Source organism: Micropterus salmoides, unplaced genomic scaffold, assembly GCF_014851395.1.
Source record: "Micropterus salmoides isolate LMB-PRFRI ecotype aquatic unplaced genomic scaffold, ASM1485139v1 Ms_hic_scaffold_13, whole genome shotgun sequence".
Taxonomy (NCBI): Eukaryota; Metazoa; Chordata; class Actinopteri; order Centrarchiformes; family Centrarchidae; genus Micropterus; species Micropterus salmoides.
In genome coordinates this window covers 31,283,225-31,295,828 of record NW_024040374.1, presented here as the reverse complement: position 1 = coordinate 31,295,828, position 12,604 = coordinate 31,283,225, and the positions used below count along the sequence as shown (strand labels likewise).

General features: G+C 41.5%; 1 protein-coding gene across 7 annotated transcripts in view; it reads left to right on the top strand.

Moving 5' to 3' along the window:
* ect2 (epithelial cell transforming 2) overlaps positions 1 to 12,604 on the top strand; it is a 55,229-nt gene that overhangs the window by 21,693 nt on the left and 20,932 nt on the right. For 4 of the 7 annotated variants that reach the window (XR_005444153.1, XM_038716840.1, XM_038716837.1 and 1 more), the window contains 11 exons: positions 261 to 486; positions 636 to 821; positions 1,813 to 1,937; positions 3,965 to 4,084; positions 4,173 to 4,241; positions 4,595 to 4,705; positions 5,962 to 6,058; positions 6,302 to 6,383; positions 7,071 to 7,149; positions 7,902 to 8,021; positions 11,701 to 11,839. Coding sequence is in view for 6 of the 7 variants with exons in the window: in XM_038716840.1 (XP_038572768.1) it covers positions 261 to 486; positions 636 to 821; positions 1,813 to 1,937; positions 3,965 to 4,084; positions 4,173 to 4,241; positions 4,595 to 4,705; positions 5,962 to 6,058; positions 6,302 to 6,383; positions 7,071 to 7,149; positions 7,902 to 8,021; positions 11,701 to 11,839 (1,354 nt within the window). In the remaining variant the exon portion in view is untranslated. The remainder of the gene's footprint in view (positions 1 to 260; positions 487 to 635; positions 822 to 1,812; positions 1,938 to 3,964; positions 4,085 to 4,172; positions 4,242 to 4,594; positions 4,706 to 5,961; positions 6,059 to 6,301; positions 6,384 to 7,070; positions 7,150 to 7,901; positions 8,022 to 11,700; positions 11,840 to 12,604) is intronic. The other 3 variants (XM_038716841.1, XM_038716839.1, XM_038716838.1) reach the window with 1 other exon arrangement.

The window sequence follows — 12,604 nt, the reverse complement described above, 5'->3', positions numbered from 1 at the left end:
CCGTGGATAAAGATTTTTTTTTTTTTTTTAAGAAACACTGTATTACAGTTGTTACGTGCCAACCGCACCATTCAACAGATAATTGTATCACTTGCAAAAGGTTTTTGCTTCATGGTGTTTTAAATTTTTCCATCATTTGCAAGACATGCAGCTTGCCTTCATGTTGGTTTCTTTCTTTTTTTTTTTTAACAGCTCTTGAATTTGCCTTTTTCTTAAACTAATTTTTAATATATTTTTCTTTATGTCTTGCTATACTTCAGAATGACAGCCCAGCCATGAAGAAAGCAGTGTCCCTCCTGTCCCTCACCACCCCCAACAGTAACCGTAAGCGTCGGCGTCTGAGGGACACACTGGCGCAGCTCACCAGGGAGACAGAGATCTCCCCCTTCCCTCCACCACGTAAAAGGCCATCAGCGGAGCACTCCCTGTCTATGGGTTCTCTGCTGGACATCTCGAACACCCCTGAGACATGCAAGGCCTTCGCAGGTAAGAGAGAAAAGATGGACTGGAAAGCACCTGCTTGATCCAGCCCTAAATCTCCTTTTCTTTCTCTGGTTGACCCGTTACCATAGACAACCTTTTTTCTGTGATTATGGTTGATTCTCAGTAACAAGATTAACCCCTCTTTATTTCAGAAGGCAGAGTAGGGAACAGTTCAGAGAGCAAAGGAGACGATACTGTGACCAGGAATAGGATGAGAAGAAGGAAACCCAGGGAAAGGAAGATAAGGGCAGACAGGGAAGAGAGGAGGAGAAGGTCTTACCAGAGCACAGGTATCCTTCAACAACCTGAAAAGGAGCATCAGCCAGGAACTTCTGCAGGTTAGGTTTTGCTTCAAGAGTATGACTGTGCTGATATTAACAGATATCAGACTTTTTAAAGGCTAATATAAAGTAGTTGTTAGGGCGTTGAAAGAACTCTGGGAACGATAAATAGGCCATGTGTCAGTTTTACCAGTGGGACTAAAAAATGTCTTCAGTGACGCGATTGATTATACCCATGCCTTTATTGTATTGAAGTATAAATGTGAACCAGCCAGAGTTATCACCAGTCATGGCAGCACCTTTTGAGGCGCTTTCATATCTTTATGCCTCATTCAGCAGGTGGTGTAGCACAGGGATACATACAAAGCATACCTTGCTATACCTAAAGCAGAGCCATGCAGATGAATATCTGAAATCTTCAGTTAATATTCACCAATTCATTCTTACTTTTTGCTTTTGTTTAGTTATCGTGCTGTGTGTACTTAAAATGTACGTAAAGCTTGATTGTTAGTAATGGCCCAATTGAAAGTTATGCAGTAACAAATGTATGCATATCATATTAATATTTTAAGTTTATTACTGCAGTACCTTTCAAATGACCAAAAACTAAATGTCATTAGAGTCCAGGGAATTTTCATGGCAATACAGGGTCAGCAAAGATCAGCCCGCACTGGCGGTGTCTTGACATCAGTGACAAGCAGCAATCGTATGATATAGACACCCAGATCGGCACCACCAGCTTACCATGATAATGGTAGTACAGGCATTATTTTTTCCTAAAAAAAAAGTAAAAATACATGGTACTGAAAACAAAACACACTTTTTATTTTCATTTATTTTTTTGGTCCCCAAGTATCTAGTCTGTTCTGCAGGTTTTGTTTTCAGTAAAAAAATTCAGGACGTTTTGCTATTTGGACTCTTTGTCCTTATTTCATTGCAGTTGCAAAAAAAGAAGAAAGAAACGGTGGCCGACACCTGGCAGCGTTTGTCCGTGCTTCAGTGCTGTACTAACAGTTTGCCTTCCTCCCCACATGTCGTCTTCCTCTAGAGAGTTCCAAGCCATCCAAGAGTTCAACGCCACTTCTGTCCAAGCAGTCAGCCAGGTGGCAGGTCTCCAAGGAGCTCTACCAGACTGAGAGCAACTATGTAGACATTTTAAGCACCGTCCTACAGGTAGCTGTGTGTGTTGGCACAATGTGGACGATTTTACCACTCCCTCGCAGGTTGGCCTTCCAGTTGCCCCTGACAACAGTTTCAGGCTAAGCTATAATCATTAGAGGGGTATGTGAGTGCGTGTTTGTTTGTTTGTCTCACTTGGCCTGTCTTATCAGTTGATCCCAGCAGAGAGTCAGACAGCTGACCAGTGAGAGAGTAAATGACCTGCCTGACAATTTCTCTTTCCGTCTCCCTCCCCTTCAAAATATTTTACTTACTTTTCTTTACTGTCTTTTTTACCATTTCCCTCTCTTGTAAGCTGTCTTCTCTGTTGTGTTCCGCTGGGTTTAACAGTTCCCTGTCCTCGCATAAAGTTGGCCAGTTTATTCTAAACCTGGCAATAGAAGGTTATTCCCTTTTAAAAACTAACTTACCACATGCTGCTAAAATCACTTTAATAATGAAGCTGTAGTCCACTGCTGTGGAGGAAAACACAGTTGAGGCTGATTCCACAATCCAGTCACTTAGTCATCACTGCGCGTTAGCCATGTAGTGCTGTTGACTACTGCCTATTTCATAGTCAATTCATGCTCCTTTTTTACTTCACAGTTAAAACGGAAGTGAGTCTATACTTGATCTGTATTTCTGTGTGCAGCAGGTTCCTTTTTCATCTCATAGCCATTTACTGAGGCAGCTGATAGTATAAGCACGTTTACATGGATGAATTTCATTTTTCAATATGACACAACAGTAATACAGGTTGACTGCTAATATGGGTATGGCACTTACATGGCACAGTTATTCTTCTTCAAAATTAAGTTACTTATGTAATCGTGGGACATTTATTGTTTACCACAGAATGTGTTTCATTATTTTGTTTGTTGATTTACATCTGTATGAGCAGAATGATTTAAGGCCCTGTAGTAGATTGAACCCATGGCAAAGCTCAATGTTTACTCAACATTCATGAATTAACTAGGAAATTGCATTTCCTGCAGAAAATGTGTGTGAATGCTGACAGCTAAAATGAATCGCAAAGCATTGCTGAAAATGTAGAAATCTGAAAGCTCAAATGGATTACTCTACACTACTCAAAAACCTGGAAGCTGAAATGTAAAACTGGTAGAAGTTGAAAAGAAGCATAAATGTCCTTAAAGAGCATAACACATTTAGATTTGAATTTTTTCTGTAGCTGAAAGTACGCAGAGGTGTCAGGCAGCAACCTCGGGGGCTGAAAAATTAAGCAAATGCGAAGGAGCCAAAATCTGCAGCTGGTTTCAAAAGCAAGTCATTCCCCACAGACACACATGTTAAAATGCCCAGCAGCAGAAATAAACATGTTTAGAGCCTGGTACTAAAAAAAAATTCTGATAACAATGGCTAAATTCCTGATTAATGACGACTGTACAGGGGTGAATTTCTAAATAACTCTGCTGTTTTAAATTGTATTAAGGCTTAAAGTTCAGCATATTTAAAGCCACGGGCACTTTGAGTGACAGGTGGGGGCCGCCAAAATGTGGCTAGCTGCAGAAACCAGGCTTCATTCAGCCCGCCTCTGCTCCACCGACGCTCTACCTCTTTGCCCATTTTTCAGACGATTCTGGAGTTAGACATTAGACGGCCGCAGCCTCCCACATTGATCTTCACAATCAAATCACATAAACCTCTGGGTGACATCAGAGACTACCCTCCAGGTTTTAGAGTGAACAAGAAGCATACTAGAACTGAAAAGCAGCAATGTGTAATTTTTTCACTTGGTTTTGACAAAATGAACTCCAGTTGTGAAACGAACCTCAGATGCTGACATGTTTACTGACATTCAGAAATGTAACTTGGGAGGCAAACTGAGGCAAATGCATACATTAGGCTGCATCTCTTAAGGACATGTATATGAAAGTATAGTTTTGTGAGTGTATATAGTATTACTGATGCCAAGGCTATGAAAGCATCTGGAGAATTTCTTAGATGTCTGGAGTTTTGTGGAACCAGTATGTTGTGTTAGTGTGTCTTTGTGTGCTTCTCTCATATCTGTTCTTTATTTGAAGCTTTTCAAGCTTCCATTGGAAAAAGAGGGACAGGTGGGCGGCCCCATTTTGGCCCCAGAAGAAATTAAGACGATATTTGGCAGCATCCCCGACATCTACGACGTTCACACCAGAATAAAGGTAGGGTGTCCTCAAAGTTTGTGATGGTGTCATTTTTGAAGAGGAGTTGTTGACCTGTTGTTTTCTGTGTGTGATGTTTGTTCACCAGAGTGACCTTGAGGAGGTCCTCACAGACTGGTCAGAAGACAAGAATGTAGGAAACATCATTCTCAAATATGTGAGTACCAACACATGTTTACTAGTATACAGATGTTTTCTTACACACTCGTATGTAAGATAACATAGTTGTTCAGTGTGTAATACAGATCTAAAAATCATCTGTCAACAAGGACCTACTAATATCAGAATAAATTCATTTTGGAAGTTACTTACAACAGCTTTCTAGTTACTCAGAAATGAAGTCACAGTTAAAGCACTAACAAACTATTGCAATTTAATTCATGACACTAGTTTATAAACAGCTTGATGCAAAATCTAAACTGGGATTTCCTCCTCTATATGAAACTTTGTTCTTGTATCTGTGTTTTCCTCTTAATGCCTCTGACCTGTCCTCACCTTCTCTCTCTCCAGTCTAAAGAGCTGGTGAAGGCCTACCCACCTTTTGTCAACTTTTTTGAAATGAGCAAGGAGACCATTGTTCGGTGTGAGAAACAAAAGCCACGTTTCCACGCTTTTCTCAAGGTACGACCTTTGCATTTGTACTTTATCAGGGTGTCTGCCTGATAATGAAGTAATGTGTAGTTATGACATTACTGTTGGCAGGATTTTCATTTGAAGGATTTTCAGAGAGTATTTCACATACATGGCAAAGGTTAAGTAAAGGTCTGAAAAATAAACAATAGAGTTGTTATTATCACTATATTTTACCGCTCGTGGGTCTTGGTTTCTCTTGCGGGCTCCCGGAAAGTTAATCTATCAGTGCCCTTAACATGCACTTTAGTTACGGAGTTACAGTGATTTCTCCTGGAGAAGGCTGATTTCTGGACCTGGGTTTGTAGTTGGATTTTTGTATTGAGCTGGACAACAGACAGGGAAAGTAACGCTCTCACGGCTGAGCAGTGGGATGGAAGTCAGTGTTGTAGTCAAGACCGCCCAGACCGAGACAAGACCAAGACCAGTTACCTGCATTGAATGGCACTCAATAAAATGTGGAACGAAATCATAGGTAGTTCACAAAGTGATCTGAAAGATCCACTTTCCCATTAAAACACCCACATACAAACACTAAGAGCTGATATCAACGTAAGCATCGCAGGGAGGGGGGACAGTCGTTAATTAGGGTTATTGGTTGCATTTGAAGCAATACGTTTCACTTCCAATCAAAGTTAGGATGTTAACAAATCAGACAATGCAAAAGCAATTTATTGATATTCCCAAAGTTATGGACTTGAAATAAAATCCAGAGTCCTCAATGTCCGAGACCGAGACAAGATAGAGTACAAAGGCGGTCGAGTCCGAGACAAGACCAAGACCATCAAAAAGTGGTCTTAAGACCAAGATTGGTCTCGAGTACTACAACACTAATGGAAGTAGAGATGAAACACTATGGAAAATTTCACATCATGATTATAGTGACCGAAATAATCACAGTTATAAGTGCTATAATGTGCTGAAAGTACTGATACACACACTGAAACCATTTCACCAACTTTTATTGTAAAAACCACAAATACACTTAGCAGCACTGTGCTCTTTCTGTTTGCATAAACATTCAAATAAAAACTGCCAATATCTTATGAAAACATATAGGGGTTGTTCATTTAAAAGTGCAAAAATGAGTGACACTTTGTACATTTCTGGCAAAGCCCTTTTCAGAAAATATTGTCTGCAGAAATGGCTTGTTGAATGGTCAAAATTGAATTCTCTTTCGTACCAGATTCTCAGTATATTGCTCCAGTTTACACAAACAGACTCTCACTAACCCTTTCATTCTACAGATCAACCAGGCCAAGCCGGAGTGTGGCCGGCAGTCACTGGTGGAGCTGCTCATCAGACCTGTACAGAGACTGCCCAGTGTGGCCCTTCTTCTTAACGGTAACACACACACTCACGTACACACCCCTTTGTTAAAACTGTTAGAAAATCATTTATTGTGCTAATTACATCCCTCCTTGTCCCTTTTTTCTTATCTTTCTCCTTCCATACCCGCCTACTTCCTCCATTATCTTCTGTTGATACCTGTCTGTCATTTTTCTTCCCCTCTGTTCTTTTCATGATTTTCATCTCATCCTGCCTGTCTGCTTTTTACCAAACCTTTCCTTTCTTCCTCCAATGCAGACATAAAGAAGCATACGTCTGATGACAACCCAGACAAGATAACACTGGAGAAAGCAATTGAGTCTTTGAAAGAAGTCATGACGTGAGTTGGCTTGACCTTCCCCTTTCTTTTGAGATAATCACACATTGTTTGATCATTTCCAACGCCACATGTGAACAATCCTATCATACTAAGTCTGGACCATTATGGCCAAGTTCAACTTGTAATGAAGATTACAGTCACAAGTGTGCATGCCCACTCAGCATTCGCACTAATAATTGACCATTGTTAGACCCATGATAAGATTTCTAAGTCTTAACATAGACCAGAATTTTGCAATCCTTTGTGCTGTAGTCAAAGCAACTGAGTGACTTTAACAATATGTGAGCACTTTCAAGCAATGTGTGGCATGAAATATAATTGTAGAGGATAATAAAGAAGAGACAGGAGTCATGCATGAAATGATGGCACCACTTAAATCTGGCAGTTGAAGTGCAGTTTAGGAGACAAATGCTGCTCTTCTTTAAAACTGACTCCCCGTGTGATCAGACAGAGGTACTAAAATATATATCTAAATAAAAATAAAGAGCCCCACAGTTGTTCACTTCACAATCATGTAAAACAAAAAATTTGCAGCAAATCCCTGAGATGGTGGAGTCGGCAAACGGTCCGCATTTTTCCTTGATCAATGATTACGACACAATTGAATTTGACTTTTCTGGTGATCAAATTGGCTAATTGTTTCAGCACTACTGAGATGAACAGTAACATTATTTTCCTCCCCACCAGTCACATCAACGAGGACAAGAGGAAGACTGAAGGCCAGAAACAGATCTTCGATGTTGTTTATGAGGTTGATGGCTGTCCTGTAAGTTTGAGGATTGCTATTGTTTGTTTATCTGTTGTTGTGTGTAGACCAAGTTCTAGAATTCTCTAATTCATATAAAATAAACAGAAATTTTAAAGCTCTGCATGTTTTAAAATAGACCTATTATAGACTGTGTACAGATCTGTCAAGTCATAGTTAAATTTTCATGTGTATTTTACATGCACAGTGATGCCATGATGTTTTTTCACCAGATGTCAGCAAGTCAGCAATAAACTGTTCCAACAGGCTGTTTTATTGCCATGGGAAAAATTAAAATGGCGTTATTACCGTTTTCATATATATGAATATGGATGTGTGAGTTCCCTTTAAAAGGAATATTTTGATTTCAAAATATAGGTCATCATTTTTTGAAGACGCAGATGACCTGTATGCCAGTAGAAAGTCTTTCCACTGCAAATACTTGTGTGCATTTCTTACTTGTTCTGTACATTATTTAATCATTTAATTATTATGAGCATGTCTAATAATATAAAGAAATAATTTGGAAGTTTGAAAAGAATTGACATTGGGTTGGGACTGAAACAAATGAATGATAAAATAAGCCTCTGGTACTCGTTCTTTTCTCTGTAACCTCCCAGTGTGCTCTGCAATACATGCCTTTATCCTATTTTCTCTCAATTTGGCTGTCATGTTACTGTGTCATTTTCTTTTTTCTAACCTCATCTCAGTCTTTGTATCAGCCTCTATTCTCTACAACTTCCTCTTATTTCTGTTCTTTGTCTTCTCTGCAGGCCAACTTGCTGTCCTCCCATCGCAGCCTGGTTTACAGAGTAGAAACAATTGCCCTCGGAGACCAGCCATGTGACCGTGGAGAATACGTGACACTCTTCCTCTTCAATGACTGCCTTGAGGTAAGGGGGGAAAAAACACACATCCATCCGCTTTCCAACATAAGACCGTAGCAGTAGTAGAAATACCACCTTATTACTTGTAAGCTTGTGAAGCTATCGACTTGGTAACGTAGTATCGGTTCTCATGACATGCTTAATCCTTCTACAATAAATCTCTTTTGTGAACGAGATGAACAATACTGAGGGAGAACAACGAGGTAACAAACAGCCTATTTTACTACAGCGACAGCACCGCAGCTAACGAAATGCAGTCCACTAACACCATAACACGACCAGTTCCCATCACAACACAGGCTCACCTATAGTGATGCAAGGCATTCAGCTGTTGTTAGCACAGATCCACCGCTGTTTGCTTTATAATAGGGCTGCATCTAACAATGATTTTTTTATTATAGATTATTTCTTCGATGAATTGTTTAAGAAGTACTTTTGCGCGGCGGCGGCGCCCCCCATCCCGGTAATGGGATCAGCTGTGTACGTTGATAGATGATATTTATTAGTCCTTTTCGGAAGTCTGTGTGTCGCACAGAAAATATCCACAGACCAATCCAACGAAGGTTAAAATGAAGGGCAACTGGACTTGGTTGAAGATACTGGAAGACGTTTCGTCCCTCATCCAAAGGACTTCTTCAGTTCTGACTGACAGGGAAACTCAGCTATTTAACCTCAGTGGGGTCGTTGGCCTGGGTCATCGATACCGCTGGTTCGTTAGTGTTCCTTGTTGCTGTGACGACAGTCGTTACAGTCGTTGGGACTACCTGTGGCCAAGACTGAATGACCATCGTTGGTATCTTCACCTGAGGCCAATAGGTTACGTTTGTTGAGTTTCCTGGGAAGTGATGAAAGGACAGCATTGTAAGTGGGGGATAAGTGGTGGCGTAGACCCCCTCCCCTGTTCAATGGCGGCTTCTCGACCCGGGTGCAGATGGCTTCCTTGACACCTCTTTCAAACCATCCATCTTCTCTGTCTAAAATGTGCACCTGGTGGTCCTCAAACGAGTGTCCTCTGTCCTTCAGATGTAAGTAGACTGCAGAGTCTTGACCTGAGGAGTTGGCCCTTCTGTGTTGAGCCATGCGTTTGTGTCGTGGTTGTTTAGTCTCCCCAATATACAGGTCTGTGCATTCCTCACTGCATTGGACCGCATACACTAGATTGCTTTTCTTGTGTTTGGGTGTGCGGTCTTTGGGGTGTACCAGCATCTGTCTTAGTGTGTTCTTGGGTTTAATAAACACAGGGATGTTGTGTTTGTTGAAAATCCTCCTGAGTTTCTCTGATACTCCAGACACATATGGAATCACAATGTTGTTGCGTTTGACCTTCTTTTCCTCCTCCCCTGTAGTTTTGTTCTTCTTGGATCTTGTGGCTGTCTTCACAAAGGTCCATTTAGGGTATCCACAGGCTGCAAGTGCCCCCTTCAGGTGGTTCTGTTCCTTCTCTCTGGCTTGGGCGCTTGTTGGTATGTTTTCCTCTCTGTGGTGCAGTGTTCTCATGACCCCTAGCTTGTGCTCCAGTGGGTGGTGGGAATCGAAGAGTAGGTATTGGTCTGTGTGTGTGGGTTTTCTGTAAACAGATGCAGATTGGTGTTTACAGAAAACCCACACACGGAAAGAAGAAGTCCTTTGGATGAGGGACGAAACGTCTTCCAGTATCTTCAACCAAGTCCAGTTGCCCTTGATTTTAACCTTCGTTGGATAACGATGACCTGGATGACTGAGAATCTTCATAGACATCCACAGACCAACAACATCAACAGACCAACAACCAGACTACTGCTTTACCAACACAAACATCACCCGAGTGCTAAACAAGTTACAGTAAGGCGCAGATACCCAACACCCAGGTGACTCATGACTGACATTACAATCCAAACTCACGGCCCAACCAGGAGAACAACAAACGCACGTCTGTACATTTAAGGCTGAGGGTCGTTTCAGCCCTACTTTATAATGTTCAGTTGAGATTTATTGTCGTTTTACCAATACTCAGGTACACGAAGTCTTCACCATCTCACTCGCTGTAATTTGCGTGACACACATAATTTACAATAATGCCACAGAATGGCAGTTACAAGTTACTTAAAGGCGGACTAACTGAGGATTGTGCCAATATGCTGGTGCTCGCTGCTAGGGCCGAACGATTAATTGCATTAGCAATAATATCGCGATATGATAAAACGCAATCTTTTAATCGCAAGCGCTGTGATTACACTCTGGTCACATGGCACGAGAGAGTAAAGCAGTCTGCAGAGGAAGCATCAACTTGGGACTCTACACCGTACCTTGACTTGTTGTACGACGGCCTCTGGCTTGACAGAAGCTGACACTGTGGAAACGCTGGCGTCAAACAGGGAATGAAATTAGCATCTGAGGTGGCAGGTGAAACCGTCGGGCCATCCGCCACTTTGGCAGACAAGGAAAATGCACAACAGAAAGACACATTGTAGTAGTGTATTGTGGCGATTGGCGCATGCCCCTGCGTCACACACACACAGCCACCAGTCCAAAAGAGGCCCAGTCTGTCCTGAGTTACAGCCAGTGAGCTGCTTACCAGCTGCATCAACCTGTTACTGGGTTGGAGGGGGAACTCCGGTGTTGTCTGAGAATTACTTACAGAGGTGTCACTTGGTTTTATTTTCGTTGGCCAACTTTTGTATTGAACCTCAATCTTGAGTATTTATTTTTATTCATACATGTCATGCCCTTTGCTCTCCTTTTATGCTATTTGGTATTTCTTTACAACATATTCTCTCTGAAAGTTTCTGAAAGCATTTGCATATAACACTTCAAACAACAAAGTTATCACAGCATGTCCGAATTGGGCCCAGTGTTAATTTGATCAGTCTTACTTGTCTGTCTGCTTCAGCATTATTTTCTAAACCGATTCAGTGAGTGCTCTCCCAGTGTGCAGTCTCAGTCAACAGCAGTATTTGCCGAGGGATGCTAGATCATTTCCAGACTGTCACATTCACTGTTTCTAAATATTCTGAAGACGGGCCAAAATTGTGTTAGTCTTCTTTTGAATATTAAAATTGTTGAAAGATTGTGTGTTTTTGATTTAACAACATTAAACATTTTTGCAGGGTAGCAAGATTGAAAGGGGGATTAATTTGTGTGTGTGCAGTCTATCATTGCTGACACTGTGTGTGTGAGTGAGCAAAGGCAGTCATGAAAGACATGATGTGGGTGGCCGCACTGATTCATTCACCTGCTAATGAGCCTGTGTTGAACAGCCACACACATGGGTTTAGACAGGTTCGTATGTTTGAGTGAATGTTGTGTTAGAGTGGATAACCCCACTACTTTCCTCCATCGCTAATCATTGATTAACTCTTGTATTCATAAAATCACTCTCACCCTCTTTGCTCACACTGCCAACAACTATGCACACTATGATGTAGTGTGCCATTTTATCCCCTCCCCCTTCTGTCTTTTGTCTTTCTCAGCATCTAATTAATGTGGCATTAATGAGATGCATCGTTTATATCCATGAAGGCCTCATTGATTTATTGCCAAGTAACAGATAGCAGCTTCACCCACACACTGGAAAACACACCCACTCTCGATTCTAAATTGCAAGGACACACACGTATAGGGTGTTACTTGGAAGATGCCTGTCTTCACATTAACCTCCAAAGTTCTGTCTCATTTTGCGCACGTGTTTTGTTGTGTGTCTCTGCAGATTGCAAGGAAGCGTCACAAGGCGATCAATACATTTAAGAGTCCGCTGGGACAGACGAGACCACCTCCCCCGCTCAAACACATTGCACTGATGCCGCTGTCCCAGATTCGAAGAGTCCTGGACCTGCAGGACACAGAGGGTAAGACGGCGGGACAACATTTGAGGGTGTTTTATGTTCCCCCCTCAACCTGCATTGTAATACCTAAAGTGGTTAAACACCCTTTTAGAGAGTTGCTATAATACAACTGTAAGATCTCTGCTCCATTTATCTGAAGCTTAGATGAGGCCTGATCATGTTGCATAGCTTTCGTACTAGAAACACTAAGATTGAAAGATACGCGTCAGATAGCTGTACTATTCTTTTTCTAGGCAGAAGACTGAACATTAGAGAGACAGTATGTAATTTGAGACGGTTATATAAAAGCTGCATGCAGCGTTGAACAGGCCCTCACTACCACGCGTGCCTCGGGTGAAGCAACAGCAGCACAGGTGAGTCTGTTAGTGCGCTTACTTATTTTAGAACATCAAAATTTGCGCAACACCATTTGACGAATCCTCAAAAGTTTTGCAATTTGGCATCGCAGAGGTCTTTAGATTGTACTGCCCATATTTGAAATCGATTAATTTTGTAGGAGTCCAAAATCAAAATTTCTATTCAAAATGGCTGGCTTTTGGTATAAGGTATGGTTCCTAGAGTTTCTGAAAAAATTTATAGATGTAACATCTCCCTCCCAAAGTTCGTACATCTAGGTCAGTGGTTCCCAACCTGTGGTCCGCGACCCCCTGAGGAGGGCGCCGGAGATTACAGGGGGTACCCATGCTTTATCTGTTTTGAGGTTGCCAAAAAAAACTTTGATTTGCACATTTAAAAAAAATTGTGGTAACACAATAGATAATTTATACA